This window comes from Leptonychotes weddellii, chromosome 9 (assembly GCF_054177405.1).
Source record: "Leptonychotes weddellii isolate Sample4059 chromosome 9, ASM5417740v2, whole genome shotgun sequence".
Taxonomy (NCBI): Eukaryota; Metazoa; Chordata; class Mammalia; order Carnivora; family Phocidae; genus Leptonychotes; species Leptonychotes weddellii.
The window spans coordinates 56,691,207-56,715,096 of NC_138377.1; the positions used below are offsets into that span (position 1 = coordinate 56,691,207).

Genomic DNA, 23,890 nt, shown 5'->3' on the forward strand with positions numbered 1-23,890 from the left:
CACACAGATACACATACCATCATGAAAATCCTTCCAGGAAGCACCCCCTTTTACTCTCGATGTGGAAAGATGTCTTCTCTGGCATTACAGATGATAGATTTGGGGCAACACGCATGAGAAGAATCCTATGTGCACTTCAATGTCTCTTCACATAATTTGTAGCAATGGATGATGACTGCTTTCACCTTCTAGTTCTTCTGGACTTCTGACTGGCTGTTCATTCCCACTTTTCTAGGCAAATTGAGGAGACTATACAGCATGATGAAAAGAGTAATGGCACATCCCATTTTAGTCCAAAGGAAATGTTGATTCTGGAGTCCCCTTATAAACTCTACTTTTTCTAGTTGCTAATGAGATTGTTCTAACAACTCCTTTGGTTGTTCTGAGAACGATTTTCATTCTCAAGGTGAAAATACATTCTTACCACCAAATTTAAAATTTTTATTGTGAGCCAGTTAGTATATACTACCAAATATAGATATCATTTATGTAAACAGATAATTGATGTTGTGTTCAATGAAAATATTTATCTTGCTTTTAACCTGAGAGGATTAAGAAAGTTCCTGGATTCTTTTTTTTTTTTTTAAAGATTTTATTTATTTGAGAGAGAGAGAATGAGAGACAGAGAGCACGAGAGGGAAGAGGGCAGAGGGAGAAGCAGACCCCCTGCTGAGCAGGGAGCCCGATGCGGGACTCGATCCAGGGACTCCAGGATCATGACCTGAGCCGAAGGCAGTCGCCCAACCAACTGAGCCACCCAGGCGCCCAAGAAAGTTCCTGTATTCTGATATTGGTAATGATACTGTGAAGCATTAACAGTTTTCCTCAGGACCTTGCGCATCATTCTGGACTACCCAACATACAGACAAATACTAGCAGACACTTAAACACATTCTATATATCAGGTTCCGGACTAAGCACTTTCAACTATAGTATCTCATTCAGTCCTCACAACATGCCTGTCAAGAAAATTTTTGCTACTATTTTCTCCATTTTAAAGATGAGGAAATGGAAGCCTGGGGCGAGAGACTGTTCTAGGTCTACAGAGTTACTAAGTGAGCAAACTGGGATGCGAACTCAAGTTAGATGGATGCCAAAATCCATGCAACAGAAGAATCTCCCATACTCCACCCTGCATCTAGAAGATGTGGATATAAACCGACCTGGGAACACAGGGGTGAGATGAGGCTCTAGCTCTGGGGTTAACTGTGATTTTGCTAAGAACTTTTTTTTTTTGCTCATTCATTTATTCACCAGATATTTCTTGAGCATCTATTATATGAAGGACTGAAATTTTGCACTTGGAATATTCTAGTATTAGCACTTGTTCTGGCCCACCTCTGAAGGATACAGGAAGCTTATACTACATTTAATGGGATTTGACCTTTTCAGAGAAAAGTTTCATGAGTTATTTTTCCAAAGTGCGGCAAATCAATAGCCCCAATGTTTCCTATGGTTTTTTATATACAATGAGGTAAAGCAGCAATGATTTTTCTAAAGGACAGGTTTTAAATTTTCACAACCATAAAATATCTTCTCATACTCAATCACAAATACGATATTACATGACTTGCTAATTTTGAATAATAAATTACTTTGTCCCTTAAAATGAAATGCTAAGGCAATACAGTTACTGTGAAATAATAGTTGGGCCATCAACCTCTGTGTGCTTTAGTGTTTCAATTTTGAGGATGGAGATTTTGATAAAACACACATTCTTCGGTTAACGTGGAGACCATGAGCTAATCCTTGGCAAACCACATCGAGATTCTCCAATGAAACCAAGTTCCTAAGGATAAAACATTAATCTAGATAGAAAATACATGCAAGGGTCAGAGCGAAGCCTGCTTCTCGCAGCCCCGCAACTTCGATGACTTGCACATTGCAGGTAGGAGACCGAGCTGACTCCTCTAATACTCAGTTGCCAAATTAGATAAAGGACAGACACATCTCTGTCATAAACCCTCTTTCAAAAGTTATGATTCACTCATAGATGTATTTCATTTGAAACTCAGGTCAGTTTCTAACAGAAGTTGTGAATTAACTTCCAACACTAAAAACATTTTCCTATCAGTGCCAGTATCTTATTTGAGGTAAGAAAGTGAGACAGGTGAACAATAGACTGAAGAAATTTCTACTTCTCTTTTCTTTTTAAATAAAAACACTGTAAACCTTACTTCCAATTGTTTTACAGCTCAATTGGTAAGGTGTGTTCCTTTTTTTTTTTGTTCAAGAAAATTTAAAAGCAACTAATTTAAATATGCAAAATTATCTTGAGTTGTTCATACAAGTGAACTTAAAAGCCGTGCAACACAGGAAAATTAAGTAATTATGCCTCCAAGTTATTTACTGCAATTAAGCTCATTTATCATATGCAAATTAGTGCAAACTGGTCTCATTAGTTACTAAATTACTCAATATGAGCTGAACAATGTAGCACTCCAGTTTGTAATGAAAAATCCCTGTAGAGGCAAGCAGTATCAATTAAGCTAATTTGCATATGCAAATATATTCACCAACTTTCTCTTTTTCTATATTTAGTTTTACATTTTCTTACCATTCTGGATCACAGGGAGACTATAGGGTCGCTTACCTTCCTCTCCTTCCTCTATCACAGCTGAAGAATACCTCTATTATTTGAAGTTATCGTATTTTATTTTAGCACTGATATCCAGCAGGATGACACTTTGCCTACAAGGGCCACCAGGAGTAAGAATATGCAACTTCCTGGAGATGATCATTTCTTTTATAAGTTCCAATAAAATAATAAATAAGGGTGAAATTCCAATTCATCAATAAAATGAACAACAGACTTGAATGTTATCACTCTCTTTCAGAGAAGTCTTTTAAAAAAACACTGCCATCAAATGTAAAATGAATGCTGGCTTGGCTAGGCAGCATCTTAAATAAAATAATCTGGATCTTGTACTAGTCAGTTTTGGAGCTGTTTTAGGTATTATTCCCTTTGCTTTGTCCAGATGTTTGAATTGTATTAGTCAACCTTTTCTTTTTCTCTTGCCGATTCAAGGAGATGCTGAGAACAATACATTTGGCATTCTCTACCCCCAACCTCAACACTGTTGTAAGTAGCTTCCTCTGCCTATAGAGCTCATGTACTTTCTCTAAAGAATCTTTTTCTTAGTCTTCCACGATTGAATGGGTCTCAGAGACTGGAGCAGGACTGTGACTAGAAATACCTGAACAATAACAAAGATATAAAATGTCACAAGTTACGATTTGTTTTCCTTATTACATCAACAACAAATTTTTAAATACTTCTGGTAAGGAACCTGTATGTTTTTCTCTGACAATAATTCTGCAGGACCAAAGCAGTATGCAGACAAACTAGTCACGATTCCAGGACATGTCCTTAACCAATCTTCAGAATGTGATTAATAATGGAATCAGAATTGCAAGGTAAACCTTGATCTGATTTTTTCCCAAATCTGATCCCAAACAGCTTTTTTTAAACCTAGGTCCTTCTTTCACTTGAGATAGGAATCTACTCTGTATTCTGTGGCTGAGGTGTTGAGGGAAAGAAAAGCCTCATGATGAAAACCTGACATTTCATTGAGAAATGGTGCTGTCCATCTCACCCACACAAATCTCTGACTACTTTGCCTATCAAATGGAAAAATAGCTACATTTGAGTTCCCTTCCTCCCCACCATTTTAGGTAAATACATACCTTAATTAAACTGTTCTGCTAAGGCAATGGCCATATCTATATCTTCTACAAGAGGGTTGTTCTACCAATAAATGAACCTTGCAAAAACATCTCCCTCATTTTGCCGGGGAAGATAGGCAGTCTCCTAACTACTGTGCCCAGCCTTTTCTAAGTCAAACAAACTCAAGTGTTATGATCCTACAATGTTTTTGATGGTTCTCCCTTGGGCTGCCCATAGGATTCTCCTGCAGTTTGGGGCTTAAGTGTTCTAAGAGCAAAACAAAATGTCTTAATGCCCAGAAATAATGCAGGGACAATGACACAGATATAGGAGGGTTCATGCAATACAGCCAAGTGCAAACTGACACGTAGGTACCATGTTTCTGCCATTATCTCCTATTAGGGCATTTCTTAAAGAATATTCTTTTTATTCTCCTAAGACAGCTTATGATTTTTCTTAATAAAACATGTGGGTACTTATTATGATCGTATTCATCTAGCTCACAAAATGTCATTTATTTTAATATCCACAACTAGTTATGGATAAAGACCATCCTTCAATCACTTTATAAGTATGTCGTAGTTGTGAGTACTGATACATATTACACAACGTCATATACATATAGGTAGTTCACCATAACATGCTCACAATGAATACAAACATAAACCTTAAAAATTTTCCATATACGAGGTCTGATTTGATTGTTTCAACACCTGTAGGTGAGTACAACAGCATTGCTATGGAGTATGCAAAAACAATACTGCAATTTTATGTAACAATTATGTAAGCATTATTTACAGAAAGAAAAAAACTTAAAACCTTCTGCTAAGGGCATGCAAATAATTAAAGCACTCCATTCATAAATCTGCACCTAAGGGAAAGTCATTCCACTAATTTTACGAGTTATGAAGATGATATTTGTTACTATTTTGTGTTTCATTAACTTTGATAAGTAAAATATGAATATTCTATCTGGTCTCTAAGTTGGGAAAGTAAAAGTAAATAACACTCATAATTTTTGGTATTAAAGAAGTCATGAAGTGGGAACAACAATGCCCTAAGAGAGCTTTCAAAGCAGGAACCAGATTAGTGCTTAGTCACATATACTATATTCAGGAAAGACCCCAACATAATGACCTAAAGTTCTTGGATTTTTTTCTTAGCTTGTAGCAAAAAGCACAATGTCTAAACCTGACCCCTTGCCCTTCTGCTCCTCATCTGATTAATAAAAGTCAAAGAAGAATAAAGTGAACCAAAATGCCTTGACTCAGTCCTAATGCATACACTCCAGTCCAGCAGTTGCAAGGCTGGTATCACTTGAACCCTCAACTCTCCTGCAGAAGATACCTCCATCTTGAAATTCATGCCTGAAACAGCTACAGGTTCACTGGGGCTACGGTACTGGTCACAGTCATTCCAGAAGCCTCCATGTGACAATGTGACTGGTAGCCCCAGAGCTGCCCAGGGCACAGCCCAGCCAATGACCTTGCCTACATACACCAGTATTAGGCCATTAAATTGGAAAATGACTTTGCAACAGTTGGTTTTATATTGATAGAATCACCATTAAGTTAAATGTTCCCCATCTCAGCAGAAAAGAAGTCAAATTTTAAAGGATACGCCAATACATGGCTAATAAGATATATGTAGCAAAAACACATATTGCAGTAAACAACATGGGTGAAGCAAAAACTAACGAGTCTGTCTTCATCCCTCACCCCAAACTCTCTACACCAAGGGGTCCTTAGCCCACTCTCCCATGAAACATCACTGGGGACACAGGCAGGGAAGCATGGCACTTGGTGCTGAGAAGTCACAGGCATTTACTGAACCCCACCCCGGTATTCAGAACTGACCTCTACCTTATCTTCCACATCCCACATTTCCCATGCCTACCGTGTTGACTACACAGGTTTTTATCAGATATTTGCAAGTGAAGGAAGGGGAGGAGAGAGGGAAGAAAGAATTCATCCCTGTCCTCAAGAATCAACCAGATTCTACCATGAACCCTCTTGAAGGAAAATATGGAAACCATCTTATGCTTGCAGACCACTGAGATATTGCTGAATGTGGTACAGATAAGGGTCTATGGGCTCAAGAGCCCCCTGCAAGGAGGGAAGAACACTAAGAGAGCTTAGAGAAGGCTCTTCTTGTTAGTACCATTTCCCAACCCCTTCCTATGCACAATTCTAATATTTCATTTAGAGGAGTATATACACCTCTTCCCTTGCCATAACTACTGGTATTAGAATCAAATGATAAAAAATTATAATTCCAATGACAATTTCAAGATTATCTAGTACAACCATACTTGGAGGCCTGATTTTCTTGAAAGCATCCCTACCAAGGCACCTATACTTCCCCTTAGAGACAAAGACTTTGAACATACTCCAAATGTGAACAGCCCTATTTAGTTTTCTTGAATGAAGGTGATTTTTTTTATCCCTTTCTCTCTTCCGCACTCTGAAGCCACACAGAATGTATCTAATCCTTTTTTCACATGAGGTCTTCAAATATAGAGAAAGGACATTAACATCCTTTCTAAATCCTAACTATACTAAACTTCACCAAACCCTTCATGCACTCCTCATGTGATATGATTTCTAGTTCCCACACCAGTCTGGTTATTCTATTCTAAATGACATCCAGTTGTCTATGTCTCTCTTCAAGTGTGTTGTCTAAGCTGGGTGTGACCAATCCCAGGAGCAGAGGAGCTCAGCAGCCTCCTTCTAGATCCCCAACTCTCTTAAGGACACCCACTGTTGAACTGACATTTGGAACAACCATGATATTACTCTATTTACATTAAGCTTATGTTCAATTCAAACTCCTCTAAGTTTTGTGTTTTGAATTAGTTTTAAATTCTTGCAGCTCCTGGGGCACCTGGGTGGCTCAGTTGTTAAGTGTCTGCCTTCGGCTCAGGTCATGGTCCCAGGGTCCTGGGATCGAGCTCTGCATCGGGCTCCCTGCTCCTCAGGAAGCCTGCTTCTCCCTCTCCCACTCCCCCTGCTTGTGTTCCCTCTCTCGCTGTGTCTCTCTCTGTCAAATAAATAAATTAAAAAAAAAATCTTTAAAAAAAAATTCTTGCAGCTCCTAAGTCACCCTTCCTTGAGGACTCTGGACTCAAATTTCAGAATGAATTGAGAAGATAATAATCTGAGGCTACTGTTTGGACCATTTCTTTCACTGACTAAGTCTTATGCACTGACTGCTTCAGAATATAAACAGGAGTCATCCCAAATCAAGTCAGAATTTAACAATATATATACAGCATGGCTCATATAAAACTTATAAAGGAGATTCTGAACCGTGTGTACAGGAAAAAAGGAAATAAAAATTTGAGGATCTAGGAAGAAATATCCTTTCTGTATCCCTGAAACTAATCTACTGCCAAGGTAACTCAAAATGTTGTGTGCATGATAGAATAGCAAATCCCAAGGTATACTTCAATACACATCAGTTATATAGGAATTTAACGGATATTAATAGAGAAATGGCAAACATCAGAATAAACAAAATAAACCAAGTAAGGCTGTTCAGGGTCTTAAATTTGCAAATATGAATTGTGACATCTCAGACCTAATGAATCATCGAAACTGTCTCAAAGGGCTGTTAAAAATCATCAATTTCTGGACCTCACCCTGAAGATTTTGATTTAGTAAGAATGTGTCCTTCAAACAAGTGTCTCAGATGATTCTGCAGCTGCCAACTCATGGACCACCACAGAGAATCACTGGGATTTGACCACGGAGAATCTGATGCTAACAGTTTTTCTGGGTACATATCGTCAGGAATAATATGCTAGGTCCAATGAAAAGCATAACCAACTTTTCGAAATAAGCTGCCTAACTATGCTGAACATGTCTGCTTCTCTAATTCCATATTAAAAATGTATCTGACATAGTTTTAAAAAAAAAAGAAAAGAAAAGAAAAAACAAGCTTTGGCCATGTCAACATATGTTCTGGAAGCATAAACAATGTAGGACAATTATCCCTGGATGTGTCCAAGTCACAGCAAAGTCTTAAGGAAAAAAATTTTTTTGAGTAAGCGAGATGTAGGGTTTGGGATGAATCTTATCTAGGACTAAATGACTGCAGTTCCATCCTAGTAACCCTCACATTTACCTGCCATGGAATTCACTGGCAAAATCAATTATGATTATTTGTCTCCTTTTACTTAAAAATATACTTTAAAATTTCATTCTGAGAAAGCTTGTAATTTGGGGAAGCAAACGTTAAGATTGAAAGCGCTTATGAATACAAACTCAAGCAAAGAACAACTGAAATTTGGCAGCACATAAAAATGTCACATTACTGTCACAACAAAGTTTTGCTCTTCCAAAAACAATATATAGCTCCAAAGACACACACATATATCCACTTACAAATGCAGCACACACACAATCATTCTGGGAACAGCCAGCTACTATACATTGCACATCAACTGAATAGTGCAATTTATCTCAATTATTACAGCACAAATAATACTTGCCCTCCCTTTCTCATTAATATTCTCTCAAGGGATGGCTTTCTAAAAAGAAAAAAATAAATTCATAAGAATTTCATAATTCCAAGATAAAACAACAGTCATACACATAGCCGGTATTTAAAAATATTTTTTGAATAAAGACTAAACACGTAAATTTTTCTTAGTAAAACACAAGCAAGCTTCTTTCTCTTTTAGTTACCTGCAAAATGTGACTTCCCAAATGTGCTTCAAATACTTCAATGGCCAGTGCACTGGGGCTTCTCCTTCGTTGTGCACCTATAACTTATTAAAAAACAAAGAAGAAGAAAAAGAAAGAAAAGAAAAGAAAGAAGAAAACAAATTAAGTTGGAGCTCTGATTCACACCTTTAACTTATTTTCCCACTAACTACACATCACGAGATGGTTACTACACCAAAGAGCTCTGAAAGAAACACAGCCCAGGGTTCATTTTGATTCTGAGCTGCCTGAGCAAAAGCAGACATGAGGCTAAATTTTCAACTCAGAATATTAATTTCTGCGAACATGAAAAATTATATCCAGACTTTTTCACTTTTACATGCCCATTTAGACTGTGTTTCCTACACTGGAGCAAAACCATGAATGTTTACATTTCTTTAAAATAAATTAGCACACTGTTTCTCGTAAAATGTAAGAATTGTTAGTTTTAAAGCACACATATACTGCCTGCCCACGTACGCCTCCCCCACCCCCGCCAAGGCCCCCAGGACTAAACCTTTCATATCTTTTAGGCTAGGAAAAAGCAAACAGGACTTTTTTTTATGTTCCAATGCAATAACTTTATCACAATTTAATAAGCACAACATGTCGGATAAGAGATTCTCATTAATGACTGTTTGCACTAGTGTTAAGTGTCTCAGGATGGCTGGATTTCATGTTTACTGAACACTCATGTGTAACTATTCCTACAGGACCTACAAGAAGCCCAGGTAGACTCTTGCCTAGCACGTGCCTCACCAGGCAAGTGACTGTTTTCTTAGCCGAATCCTCGGGTTCTCCTACTGACTTAGGATCTGTCCGTCCCTTCCTGGCAGACCCTACATGTGTTGTCTGCAGGCCCCTCACTCAGGAGCCTCTGATAATCCTTAACAAAAGTGAGCTTAATGCAGGATATCTGTGGGATCCAGGATCGAGGGTCTTTCCTTTACTAATTTTCTTTTGCATGAGGTCACCATTTGCTTTCAAATCTGTTTTGGGTATTTTTCCTTTTAAAAAAAAAAAAAAAGTTTTCAAACATAAAACTCTGCTTCATGGTAACTTCTGGAAGGAAATATTTAGATCTTTTCCTTATTTCCAACAAGTAAATCCCTCAAGTTTTCCTGTTTTTCTTGAAAATTTTATTATAAAGCTCTACCTTCCTCAAACCTACACAATAAATTGAAATAAAACCGAACCCCACTTTCTTACATCTAAAAACACTTTCAGCTAGTTGACAAGAAAATTCCAGCAAAATGCTGCTGGGGTAATTCTGCTTCGTTTCCGTTACTAAGCCAGTCAGTTGGATCCCTAGCTTAGTAGGGATTATAATATAAATGTACTTATGACTATTGTGCTGTGCAGAAGTAGGCAGTTTACGCCTGCAATTGTGAGTTAGTGTCTGCACTGTCTGAAAGGCACTTTGAAAATAGCATGAGTGTTAAGTATCATTATGACTGGCAAGAAGAAATAAAACGGGCATTTTTTTCAATGGGAAAATTTATAAAATATAATTGAAGAGTGATTATTATCAAAGAATATTCCAGCTGGAAGGGATCTTAGAAATCTCTATTCTAACTTCCTCATTTGCTTCAGAAGCAAAACACACAATAATTTTAAAATAGAAAAATCAGTTTTCTATCCTAACATTAATCTTTACTATAAGTATAGACTTGAGATTTTTTAAAAATTTAATATTCAGATATAGTTAAGACACTACCGCTGTGTGTATATGTGCACATTTCTGATTAATTTCCTATTCTAACATGCACATTACTCCCTTCAAAACTCCTTTGGCATTTTTGATAATGCAGCTGTCTTGCTGAATACTGTTTTCAGTTTCTAGAGTGTTAATTGCACATTATGGTAGCTTGGTGTGAATGATCCCACATGAATAAAATCTGCAGTCCTTTTTTTTTTTTTCTTTTTTTTAAGATTGTTGTGGGGAGCTTCTGGGAGGGAGGGGAGGGAGTTGAAAAATTTCAAAAGTGTCCACTCTCTTTTTGAGGCAGTAATTAGGATCCAGAAAGCTCCTTATTAGTAATAGTTCATCATTTGTGGGCATTTCAGGACTTCCAATTTTGAAGTTCAAAATAAACCACTGCACTTCACAGAAGAAATGGACTGGAGAATGCAGACTCTTCTATAAAAAGCTGGATTAAGAAGAGGCCAGGAGAGCAATATCCCCCAAACTAGAGAGAACCCTAAAATATCACAGCAAATATTAGGAGCGTTTTATTTACTAGGAGGCCCAAGAGGCACGCTCCAATAACAACAGATGGCAGCCCAACTGCCTTCTGGAAGCATAGAACATTGACTTCAGTGGGGTGCTCACAGGGGTTATTCAAGTCTGGCCACTGATGGCCTTTCTTTTCTTGCCTTTTCTTCACTTAGGGCTCAGGTTATTCTCTAAGTCAACGCTGCAAATGCATAAATAATTAGGAATTTTATTTAAAAAAATTATTCATCAGCCTGAGGATCCCACATGTCTTTATCAGCTGTTACATCCACAAGCCCCACCTGCCTAGTTACCCTTCTTTGTTCCTCAGATCCTCCAGAAACCCGGAGTGTGCATCCCAGTACCTGCTAGCATCAGACACAAGTGTCTTGTAAGTGGTTTCATGCTATTCTATTCGATGGCATTTTTATGGCACTGGAACTTCTCTTGATTTATATGTTTTGCACTTATGCAGGTGATGTGGGGCTGTAACGACAGTTCCTAATTTTACAGCCAACATAAATATGTTGAACAGGAGCCCATTATGACCGTGGTAGAAGCCCAGCTCTGACTCCGGCACTACTGGTAACGAAGAGATGTTAAATATGCACTTCTTGTTTTGTACTTTTCATCCTATCGCATTTGGGGAACTGAGACAATCATCCGGTCACTCAGGAACAATGCAGATACAGTTATTTCGCTGCGCTATGTTAATCTCATGTTGCTAATGGAGTATCATTAATGCCTAAGAAACACCAAAGAGGTGTTCCCTTCACGAAGTCCATCATTTTCAGAAAAAGAATACACTACTTATGAAGCACTCTCCGATTTGTGTGTTCTGGGAGTCAACCGTTTCTAAAACGATTCGGTAGTCCAGACAAATGTACATTTACTGATGAATGGGTCATGGTTTCAGCTCATCTACTGACATCATTTCATGTATTTGTTAGTTTGGTTAAAAGACACTACCTTTCAAATTTAAAGAACACTTATATTATCCAAACAAAAACAAAAAACAACACGTTGCTAAATAAATGGAATTTGTAATCTCTTATCTGGGAAGAGCATGTCCCTAACTCACTGACAGTGAGACATGAGAACTGGGGAAATTGAACAGCTTATACAAACTGTTAAAAGAAAAAAAAAATCAATAATTCAACTTCAAATGTGATTCAGCATTTACTGTGTACCAACTTGAAGTTGAAAATTGCTAACTACTGCAGGTAGTTACTGTAGGTTACCTACAATTACTGTAGGTAACTGGTGTTATAAAACCTAATAAACAGTCCAAAAAAATTTTTTAAGCAATTCAAAACAGACCTAGGCCCAGCACATGATTATCAACAAACACCGCAACACTCATGTTTTGCCAGGGTTAAAAATAAAACACCTAAAATTTGAAGAGACTTTAAATGGAAGAAATATATAGGGAGAAGGGTTTTTAAAAATCAACCCAAGAAACTGTGATTGTTTCAGAAATCTAGAATGATACGATGAATCATTAGGATGGTGAATTGGACTTTTCCCTCATTAAAAAATGGAAGACACAGAAGGAAACCACAATCTGAAACATGTATCTGAAAAATTAGTCTTGTCCCTCAACAACGTCGGCAAAAATAATTCCAATATTGACTCACATACCTTGTGAGGTGGTCTTTGAGAATTAATTCAGTGCAGTAAAAGACAATCCCTCTTTGGGGAAATACACCACACACCCCCAGTCATATTCCTAACCAGTGCTTGTCACCTTCGGGGATACACAATCGCCAGGAAGGCTGAGGATTAGCGCTCAGTGGGAGTTTGACCTATTCAGCCAAAAGGTCAGCTTGCCACAGAAGAACCCATTACAAAACAGAAACAGGACAGCTCAGTGGACACACATAATGAAAGGGGGAAAAGTCACGGGCCCTACTTGCCTTGTGTCCTGCATTGCCCTTTTCCTTAGTAACTCTCCCCACCCCCATTTCCAGAGAAGGTGGAGCTGCCCCAGCTCCTCACCAACAGAGTTCACAATAGGAAGGTAAAGCACAGGCAGGAGAGAGGAAGGGGCTTGTTATTTAAAAGAGCATTTGATGGACTCTGAAAAACAAACTGAGGTTCTAGAGGGGAGGGGGGTGGGAGGACGGGTTAGCCTGGTGATGGGTATTAAAGAGGGCACGTTCTGCATGGAGCACTGGGTGTTATGCACAAACAATGAATCATGGAACACTACATCAAAAACTAATGATGTAATGTATGGTGATTAACAATAAAAAATTATTTAAATAGAAAAAAAAAAGCATTTGAAAGAGATATTCGAAGTGAAGAGGAGTAGGACATTGTGAAGCACGGTTTCCAAAGGACTGTTTTATTAGGGAAAAGTTGTCATTGGCAAGTAGGGAAGGCCATTTTCGAGATATTTTCTCATTGGGCCCCTCTCCATGGGGAGCAGTATGGCAGAATGGGTAAACGTAGCCTGAAAGTTCTGCAGGTGGTATTTCAGGGATGGAATCATCCACCTAATAAAAAGGCAAGCTTCATGGCTGCCCTCTGAACTCATCCTTCAAGGGGCAAGGCTCTGTTCCCACACTGCGCTTGGGGGGTAGGGAGGACGAAAGAGCATGCTTAATGGAATACCGGACATCGCTCCCTGGGCTTTAGCACTTGGGGTAAGCAAAGTCAGGGTCTGGGAAAGAATGGAGTACAGAATGCTTAATGAGTCTTTCCATGGCTACGGAAGAAAAGAAAAGGGATTTCCCTTGAAGAATCTCAATTAGCCTCCCTCACTGTAGGGCAAGGGAAGCCAAGGAAGGGTTTTCCCAGGAAGGAGCCTCAGAAGTTTATAAGGAGAGTGTGCGTGCCTTGTGTTTCCCTATCAAAATAAAAAGGTCTATGTTTTCATTTAATATGGGACCAAATCTTCATTCTGAAACTGGTCCACACAGCTCTGCCTACTGCCCATATTCACAACCTGCATCCTTTCAACTGTAAGCCCCTTACTGGTTGTGCAAGGCTTAGACACTGGGGGAGTTTCAGATTGGGAGGGAGAGGAGAGACTGGAGAAAGTTGAGCTCGGTAGCAACTTAACCAATACAGCGGCCCCGCCACTGAAACTCTGCTGTCCCTGCCACAACGTGTGGCGCTTCCACACAATGCATCATGTAAATATCTGAAAACAAATGATAGCAATGCTTTTCAATGTACTTGCACCAATATTAGTGTTTTCGCTATTTAAAATACAGATGACCAGAGAGGAGAAATGGGGACAAGCAAAGTTCATGGGGCATGTGAATGATTAACGATAAATAAAAGAAAGAAAACCTCCTCTATTCAGGAATGGTGCACTTCGGGTTTATTTTTCAATTCATAGTCATTTTTAAACATCACAAAATTTGTCTGTATAATTCATATCCCAGAACCCACGAACACATTATATTACCGATTTAAGAACTTTTTTTTAAAGGATTTTATTTATTTATTTGACAGAGAGAAAGAGAGAGAGCACAAACAGGGGGAGCAGCAGAGGAAGAGGGAGAAGCAGGCTTCCCACTGAGCAGGGAGCCCAACATGGGGCTCGATCCCAGGACCCCGGGATCACGACCTGAGTTGAAGGCAGACGCTTAACTGACTGAGCCACCCAGGTGCCCTATTACCAATTTAAACAAAAAAGAGGTATTAGATCCAGTAAAATAATAGAAACTCTAAGAAGTCGTATGCTGACTTTAAAATTCTTTGATGCAACACATATTTAAATTTCTCCCACAATTTAAGTATGGATTGAATGCATTAGCCAAAAGCCTTAGAGATGATATGACTGTGAAAGTATTAATATGTACAAATGAATTATTTAATTTGGGAAAAAGAAACCAGTCTGCTTTTCTCAAAAACAAACCAAAAAAAAAAACAAAAACAAAAACAAAAAACAAACAAAACAAAACAAAACAAAAAAACCTATCTATATGGCTTCAACTAGGAAGACCTAAGGGGAAAACATACAACATTCAATAAATCTGTTTAGTCTGGGGTTTGTGCATCATGCACTTCTCATCTTCTGAAGAACTAAATACTGGCTCTGTGATTTTTGAAATCGTTTCTTTATGATTTTCTACATCAAATAGGCAAAGTCATCTAAAAGGGAAATAGCACCCAAGCATCACTGTACTAAGTCTCGACAATGCTTTTGTGTATTTGGTCAGCAACAAGTTATAGGGACTTCTTTAATTCCAATGTTCCCTTTCAAAGACTCACGTTGCCCACCACGCCTTCCTTTTCCTTGAAGGAAATGAGAGTTTCTAGCTACCAAAGCAGGGATTTCTCCATCTGTAGCTGGGGAAAAGGAAAAATAGCCTTTCTCTGACAATCTGGTAGTTAATATAGGAACTATTATATATGTCCCTTATATGGGCTACGATAAAGGGTGATTAACATTCTTCATGAGAGGACCCAAATTTCCCCTCGACCGATGACATTCTTCAGGCTGTGGGTGAAGCGGCTGCTTGGAGTGACAGCACCTGAGGGAATGACGGAGCTCTGACAGCCAAAGTCTCTTGGACAGAAACCTCAGGAAGATGCAGGCATGATCCACAGCCTGGGTGGGGTACATGAGGGGAATCCTTAAGAGATGCCTGAAGGCATCAGCGGAGAAGAGCATGGCATCAGGCTGGACAAAGGATGAGGATATGCTTGTTATAATTCCTAACAGGACTTTATACAAAAGGAAGGAGTTACTTGATTATTCCAATTTTACTTTCTTAATCATGCCAAAATAACAATGTATATAAAAAAAGAGGGTACTTTTAAAGGACCAAAGTCTAACAATAACTTAAAAGACGTCTGAGTCTTTTCTGAGGATGTTTCTTGGCTTCAATAACTTGCTACTGGGGTGGGGGCTGGGGGGCGGGGGGGCGGGGTGTGGGGTGGTTTGGGTGGCAAAGCTTAAACTTGACTATTTAATCCCCTTAACACAGTGAAGGATATGAGAATGGCCTCTTTTCTTTACAAAATAAATAAAGGTAAAAAGGTTATTGATCATCACAAATTCCCATCTTTGGATTCTCAGCAGAGATGTGGAGTATGGTGGATTTCACCCCTTCTCAATCTGGGGAAGTTTTAAGAGTGTGGCAGTTATCAAGTGACTTCAGAATGAAGAATATAGGGGTACTTGGGTGGCTCAGTTGGTTAAGCATCTGCCTTCGGCTCAGGTCGTGATCCCAGGGTCTTGGGATCGAGCCCCACATTGGGCTCCCTGATCAGCAGGGAGTCTGCTTCTCCCTCTCCCTTTGCCCCTCCCCCTGCTTATGCTCTCTCTCTCTCTCTCAAATACATTTTTTTTTTTTTAAAAAAGAATGAAGAATGTAGAATCTTCGAGTGATGGGGAGTCTTTATTTTTACCTAACATGAGCTCAGCGAGAAGATAGAAACGATTTCTGGCTCCAGAGCTACAGCACGAACATGCATTGACCCTTCCCATTTGGCAGATGCTCTGCTAGGTACTGTGCACACAAAGATGAATGACTAAGATGCAAACCACTGAGTGAGGCGGTCCTGTGTGACAGAAGGTCAAGTGGGCCACAGACAGTGGGCGACACAGACCCTGGCTTGGGCATGGAGCCTGAATGTGGGCCTGAGGTATGAAGGTGCTCTGCTTTCTGAGTACAATCCCCAGGCTATCAATTTGAGCTTCTTCTTTTGTTGCTGTTATTGTCTTTGTTCTTATGTAAATTCCTCTTCTTCCAATGACCACTTTCCTCTACAAATCACCTAGTCTATGTCAGGAAGAAACACCGTGTGTTCTCATGAATTAACTGCATAGTTTATAAAAAGACACCAAGTATTCTCTGATCAGAGCTCTCAACCGGAAAAACAGATCACATCAAATTTGAGATTTCAATGCCACACCAACTCTGCAAAGTTTAAAACTTGTCTTTTAATTGACAGAAATGACCTCCCTCACTAATCAGCTGAACAGATTTTGAGCATGCTACATTTTTAATGCGGGTTAGATTTGGTTTGCTCGTTCAGTAGGGTCTGGGGGGAAAAAAAGGCTTATACTTTCATTTTGAAAACTATCTTCAAATCCTTTCAGTTGAGCTCTACCATACCATTGTTCCCCCTTCTGACCTCAGCAGCTCACCGGCTGTTACTGGCATGATTCCATCCAGTAGGAGGGGGTAGAGATTATCAATGAAACAGTATGCTGCAGGTCAGCACTCGATGGTAAAAGGAAGAGGTACACATCTGTGACCTTGATTTTGTTTTCCTAGTCTGATCCCCAAATTTTATGTTATGACATTTGTAACATCTGCTACAAATTCGGAGGTAAGTCAGGCACAACGTTATTACTTCCAATCTAATGCTCCATTCATCCTTCAGGTTCTCCGAGGCCACTGATAGGATAGATAGGACAGGGAGCTAAGAAACGCTGGATGTGCGGGAAGCAGCTTGCGTTTCTGTGGGAGAAAGAAGGCAATGTCTCTTGCCCTCTTCCTCTTCTCTGTCCTGTTCGTCCATTCATATATTCAGTCATATTCGTATTTTCTCTCAGACAGCAGCCCCCCACCCCTTGTGCCACATCAATGCTTGGCAGTGCATTTAGTGACTTTCTTTCTGCCAAAAGTAGAGTCAACATGAATAGTTCCATGAAGCACTGGGGTGTTGGCTCAAAGGACACAATTCTCTGCTTATAACAGCACCTGCTTGAAAGTCATTCTGATCAATTTCCAAAGCTTAACCATCTCAGGCTATGGTATCACATTTATTCATCCGAAATTTAGTGAATACATAGCAGTATAAAAGATATTAACCTCACTTCCCTAGGTGCTAGAGACATAAGCCAGGTTCCGATTTTCATATCTAGATGCTCTCTTTATACATCATCATAAGAGAGCTAAAGGCATCCATGCAAAATATTTGTTGAGGCTCTGAGAATATTCAAATGAAAAGACCCTGACCTTCCCGGGGATCAGAGTCTAGTGGGGAGACTGATATATAAGCAAAAGGATTAAATGTAGTAAATGTGCAGTTATCAACTCTCAACTAAGGATAAGACAGGGAGAGTGGGGGCAGGAAAGGCCTCAGAGCAGGGGTATGGTGGAGATGGCGAATGGAAGGTTAGCTCACAAGGACAGTGAAATACAACAGTCAAGACCCTGTATGCTCACTTCGGCAGCGCGCGCGCACGCACACACACACAGGACCCTGGGATCCACTGGTCAGCTATGAAGGCAAGGACAAATGCACATTGACGTGGTTACACATAGCAAGGTTTCGGGCTCATCATCTTGCCCACTCCAAGTTGTTTTCCCTTAAGCTGCAACACCGCTGGACTGTCACACTCCTACAGTTGCTGGTGAGGCTGGGTCCCCCCACTACCACCGCACCTTCCTGAGGCTCAATACCATAGTTTTATAGTCACACGATTACACCAAGGAAGACCGAGGTCCACTGCACTTGGTCTGAAGACCCTGACCTTCCACTACTCCCGCAACACTCCAACACCACCGCTGACATTGAGGCCCCTGAAGCACATGCCTACATCACAGCAGACAGCTTCACACCGCGTGAGACAACGCAGTCGCCAAACGGACCGTCACATCCCCTTGGGCGTTCTGAAGGGGACTGCGGTGATTCAGGTCCTCGTTGTCGGGCATCTGGTTCCTTCCCCCAAATGCTTCCTGCTCTCTGTTTGCAGGAAGAGTTCACTGGGGAACAGTTATGAGCAGAGGAAAGGACTTGGGTTCTGGAGTCAGGCTGACCCAAGTTTTCAATCCTCCATTTGTCTCTAATTAGCCGGGTTATCTTGAACAAGTTAGGCTCTGTGGACCTCAACTTCCCAATCTGTCAGAAGGGTTAATGCTTCACACGGCTGTTGTGAGACATGTGACAGCCCGGCCCTCCTTTAATTTCCCTTCTAGAACTTATTTGCATATCACCTCTCTCCTCCGCTAGTCTTTCACCTTCATAAGCTGGGGAAATCATTTTGTGCACTGCTGAAACCCTGACAGAAAAGGGCCCAGAACACAGAAGGTGCACAATAAATATTTGTGAATGAATGAGCATTCTAGAGCCCCATGCTGAGCCCAAGGGAGGCATTCAGCACATGTCAGCTCTCTCCTCCTTGCTATGAAAAGCAGAGGGTAGGCCAAAGATGACTTTTCTAAATCACTAACTTAATTCCAAATTTAACAGAAATATTGGGACTGCATTTTTCCTAAATATTAGAAATATTTAGGATTTTTTTTTTTTTAAATATTGGGAACATTTTGTTTCTCTGCATGTTGTGCCCGGGCTCTGCCTTTCCTATGGCATGATATCAAATCTACAGTGTCACCACAAACCCTGTGAGCCAACTGCAATCAGGGCCTCAAACCAGTGCAAACATTTCACACATACTTGGGCAAAGAGCCAGCAATTCACTGAGTGTCAGCAACTGCCCACTGAATTTTCTTTTGAAGGATTCACTCACGGCCTATTCCAGCAGTAATTGGCATTCATTTTAAGATGCTGAATGCCTCAGACATAACTTGATTAGGTAAATGTACACAGCCACCGCCAATGGAAACCAAAATCAGCTCTTAAAACCCCACCATCTTCCTTCTGATTTCATATAAACAAAAGTCCACACAATTATCAATGGTAAGTGAGCAGGCGCTAGGTCTTGCTTGTGTTAGCAGATCAAGGTCTGCATCATCACTGCCATCTGCCTCTTGGGAACCTACAGAGTCTCTGATTTGGGCAGAGTTAGAAGCTAAGACATGGGGGCACTATTTGGAGTGCAGAGATAGTAAACAGGCTGCCCTGACTTTCAGACCTGGACTGGAAGACACACACAAGCATACTCTTTCATACTTACATTGACCATGACACATATCAAGGAGAAAAACCCTAATTTGAAGACCTATTATTTAGATTCAAGGCTCAGCTCAAGCCTCTATCAGAGGTTCTTAACCTATTGCTTGCTTTGAATAACAGAGCTGTTTAAGCAAACCCTCTTCCTGAGGCAATATTCAAACACAAAACTTGGTGCATACAATTACAAAAATCCCAGAGAGCTTCTGCAACCCATCCTCCACTGACCTTAGGTCAAGAACTCTGGCTTTAGACCACAGCCAAGCATCCACATGTATCTTGTACCAGGTTGAGCACTAAAGGGAACTGAACAAATGATTCCTCGAATGAATGAGTAATCAAATGAATAGGCAAATGAATGAATGCCACGGACCCAGGCAAGAGAGAACACAGGACTAAAGCAGACACTTGTATTCGGTGTGGAACCGCGAGACTGAAAGTAGCAGCCAGTAAGTTGGTTTATTCACAAAAATTGCTTTGTAGAATTATACACAGCTCCTCCCCTTCTAAATGCAGACGGAGGGAGGAAAGGAAAAAGAGATAATGAAGGTTTGCAAATGAAGTGGGTACAACTGTGCAATCAATCAACATTTTCTGAAAAAGAATCTGCATCACTTGCCAAAAATCTGAACTGAATAACTGAACCAGCATTCTGATGAGAATGGACTTTGCCACTAGCCAGTCATTTTTATTTGTCTTCCAGCTGTCTTGATTCTTTTTTTCCAGGAAGCTACTGGTCTCTTCAGTTTAGTGGGTTCAGACATGGCAATTTATTTAACCACGGTCAAATGCATACTCCATGTTTATTCTTTTAATAAACCTTTACTGCAGGTCACTCTGTGCCAAGTATTATGTCGGTTGGAAAAGGTACAATTCAAACACTCACCTAAGTATTAATTGAGGGCCTACTACGTGCCAGGCCCTCTAGTGATAAGCCAGGGAAGCATGAGCAAAGCAGACAAACATGCCCGCATGGAGGTGACATGGTGGGGGCGGGGAGGGAGGGGGCAGACAAGAACAACAACAATACACAAACATCTAATTATGTAAGTGGCATGAAAAAAATAAAGGGGAGAAGGGGAAAAAGTTAGTAGGAATTTCTGAAGATAAAAACAAAATCAGAAAAGACGTCTCCAACACTCTGAGTAGAAAGAGGGATCAGGTGACGGAGCGGCATGACGTCCAGGTGAAGGAAGACCAAGTATAAAGGCCCTGGGATGGGAGACACTTATCCAGTTCTGGAAATGGCAGGGAGTCGGTACTCTCAAGGAATCTAGAGACTGGGGAGACAGAAATACAAACTGTAATAAAATAATGGTTTCTTTGGAGGATCTCAGGAAAGGGGACATCTAACTTCAGTGAAATGCAAAGATTTAAAAGAGAGGAAGATACCTGGGATAGAAAGGAGTAGAAATTTTCCAGGCAAACAAGCCAGGGACGTGGTGGTAAGAGGTGTGGTTGAGGTAGAGAGAAGAGCCTACACAACAGCACAAATTCAGCAAAACACACGAGTGATGCACAGGATAGAATTGTGTTTGCAGGGAAGATGAAGTTATGGCTACTGCATAGGCAAGAAATGATGATGAGTTAATCCTGGGAAATAAGTCAAGAAGACTCTAGAGAAGAGTTCGGTTCTAAAGGTATTTAGGTGAGAATGGGAGAGTTCATAAATTGACTATTAAGGGAAAGGAAGAACACGTGTGAGACAGTAGACAAGTTGGGTGCCTGACAGTAGAGATGGTTCAATCAGTCCCTGTAACAGGACCTTTAGAAGAGAAGGTGCTAAGAAGGTAGGACGTGGAACTGGAGGGATCTTTAGGACAGGCGCAGGGAGAGGAGATGTCTGGCAGACCTGAGGCTCCAGGTAGAGGCGTGGCAATGGTGAGGACTAAGCTGCAAGTCATTTGCATACAATAGGCAGAGAAGCCACAGAAGGGCAGAAGGAGGGATGGCTGGGGGCCAGCCTGGGGAACATCTGCATTTAAAGAGAGGAAAGAGAGTCAGCGAAGCACCTGAGAAGGAACCATCGGAGGGGCAGGAGGTGGCTAAAGAGGTGATGTTGTCCTACCTACAAAGAAGAAGAGCAGGGCGCCTGGGTGGCTCAGTTGGTTAAGCGACTGCCTTCGGCTCAGGTCATGATCCTGGAGTCCCTGGATCGAGTCCCGCCTCGGGCTTCCTGCTCGGCAGGGAGCCTGCTTCCGCCTCTGACCCTCCCCCATCTCATGTGCTCTCTCTCTCTCATTCTCTCTGTCTCAAATAAATAAATAAAATCTTTAAAAAAAAAAAAAAAAGAAGAAGAGCAGAACATTTGAAGGAGCGACTCTTCAACTATGTCAAATGCCAAGGAAGAGTTCTGAAGACCTTGGGTGGGGGCACTGCTGTCCACTGAGGAGTAAATGACAGGTGACAACCACGAATTACACACCTTAAATTCCTTTTTGAGGAATTTGTAAGTGAAAGGAAGGAGAATAAGGGATAAAGGATGGGCAGAGAAGTGGGAGAATACCCAGGATGAAAACTTTTTTTTTTTAAGTGACTTGAGAATGTTTACACCCTAAGAAGCAGCAAGCAACAGCCACAAGCTATAGAAGATGGACAACCCTGAAAGAAGCTACAAAACTGTCCAGAGTTCAAGTTAGGTTGAGAAACGGGTAACACATCACTTTTTAAAAAAATCAATATTTTACTATCACCTGAATCTACAAAAATGATGATTCATGGTGAGGTGCCTCATCCAGCCAAAAGGATCTCAACTTAAAGAACAAGTTCTTCTAGATGATGGTCAGATAACATAATCATCTATGATTCACATTCCAAAGTATATTTCTATAGGGAAATACACTGAAATCAAGCCATCATTGTTCTCTTGAAATCATCCCTTTACCTCTCCTGTTAAGAGTCTCCATACTGCTGCTCCTGCAGGCTCATCATTTCAGACTGGTCTCCCTCTCCCTTGTTTTTCTCCACTGTGTAAATAGGGAAATCAGGCATTCTTTCCTAAGATCCAGGTCTCCACTGCTAGAGTGATCTTCCTTCCAATTTCATGAAAATGCGAAACTCTCTCTGTATACAAAGATGGCCACGTGCTATAGAAAGGGTAATTTTAAGGCTTCTACCTCACCTCACACTACCAATAGTGTCCTTCATTTCACTCATCAAAAAGGATGCGCTTTCCTGGTCCACTTGGTTACCAGTCTCTCCTTCCTTCCTTGCATCTCTTGGGATGGCAAAAGCTTTTAAAATGTTATAAATAGAGGACTTACCTGGAATTGCTTTTGGAGTCCCTCTAACTCTTGGATCACAAAAGCAGTCAACAATTCCTCCTTGTAGCCAAGATCTATCAAATACCCATATGCTGGTATCACAACAGATTATTAATATACCCAGTTGTGAACTAAAAGAATATTAAGTAATCAGAGAAAACACAAGTGTCTTTTATTTAGCTGCCTCACCTTCAGTGAGGTTCAATGTTCTAGATGGGAAGGAAGAAAGACAAGCTTCTGGAATTTCCAAAATGTTGTTGAAACAAGCCTCATCCTCAGCAGTTAGAAGAAAATACTCAAGGTTCCTCGTACTCTTTCAACTCACTAGCTTTTCTCTCTTCTTTTCTTTGAAAACCACTCACTTCAGGGCTTTCAGAATCTGAGAGGGACTATGTGGTCACTAATGGTCTTGGGCCAACTTCACTTTAATAGGTGGCATTGCGGCGAGCCACCTCCATCTTTTTTCCTCATAATTTAACCCCCAGTCAAGAAGAAGAGGAAGCGCTCTTCCTTCCCTGTATTGCCCTCAGAGGTGTATTTGCCTCATTTTCTGACACTGTTTTTTTAGAAGGAACTTCTTCCGCAGTTAGTATGTCAGCCTGGGTCTAGCTCTGTCCTCTGTCATACTCGTCAAAGGGTCTTCACATTTTTATTCATCTGAGTATTTAGGAGTACTTAAGAAGTGGGGAGACAGTTGTAGTTTAGTAGAAAGAGCATAATTCTGAGGGACAGAAACCCTTATTTCTAGTCTCAGCTCTGCCATTTACCAGCTGGTGAACGAGGGTAAGACACCTGACATCCAGGCCTTGGTTTCCCCATCTGGACAGTGAGGTAATCATTCTTTGTTCAAAGAGTTGTGGCAAGGGCTAAATCTCAATATTTGTGACAGTTTTCCAGCAAAGACCTAGCAAAGAGTAAGGAATAAATGCATTTTAATGCAATCTGGGTTTTTAAAAAGCTCTCTGTGGCAAAATAAAAATGGGTGCTGGTAAAATGCTTTTGATGAGGAAGATTACGGAGAGTCACTAAGGGGATATTCTATAAATAGAACTTTTCTGTCGTCTCCTAGGGTGTGTGTGACCTAGAGCCAGTTAGTAAAATCTCAGAGAAATACGGTTACCAGAGAGATGAACGTATTACTGCCCACTCCAGCGTGTTGTTCAAGGATTAAATGAGATAATGTACGTGACGTGCCTCGCACGGTATTTGACAC

The 23,890-nt window shown here is 40.5% G+C and overlaps 2 protein-coding genes across 8 annotated transcripts in view; one reads left to right on the forward strand and one right to left on the reverse strand.

The window, feature by feature from the left end:
- The window catches only part of SPTSSA (serine palmitoyltransferase small subunit A), a 975,882-nt gene that overhangs the window by 927,807 nt on the left and 24,185 nt on the right, over positions 1 to 23,890 (forward strand). The window lies entirely within an intron of this gene.
- The window catches only part of NPAS3 (neuronal PAS domain protein 3), an 813,063-nt gene that overhangs the window by 416,424 nt on the left and 372,749 nt on the right, over positions 1 to 23,890 (reverse strand). For 4 of the 6 annotated variants that reach the window (XM_081830630.1, XM_081830629.1, XM_081830627.1 and 1 more), the window contains one exon: positions 8,356 to 8,432. In XM_081830630.1, coding sequence (XP_081686756.1) covers positions 8,356 to 8,432 — 77 coding nt within the window. Of the gene's footprint in view, positions 1 to 8,355; positions 8,439 to 23,890 lie in introns of all 6 variants that reach the window. The other 2 variants (XM_081830628.1, XM_081830626.1) reach the window with 1 other exon arrangement.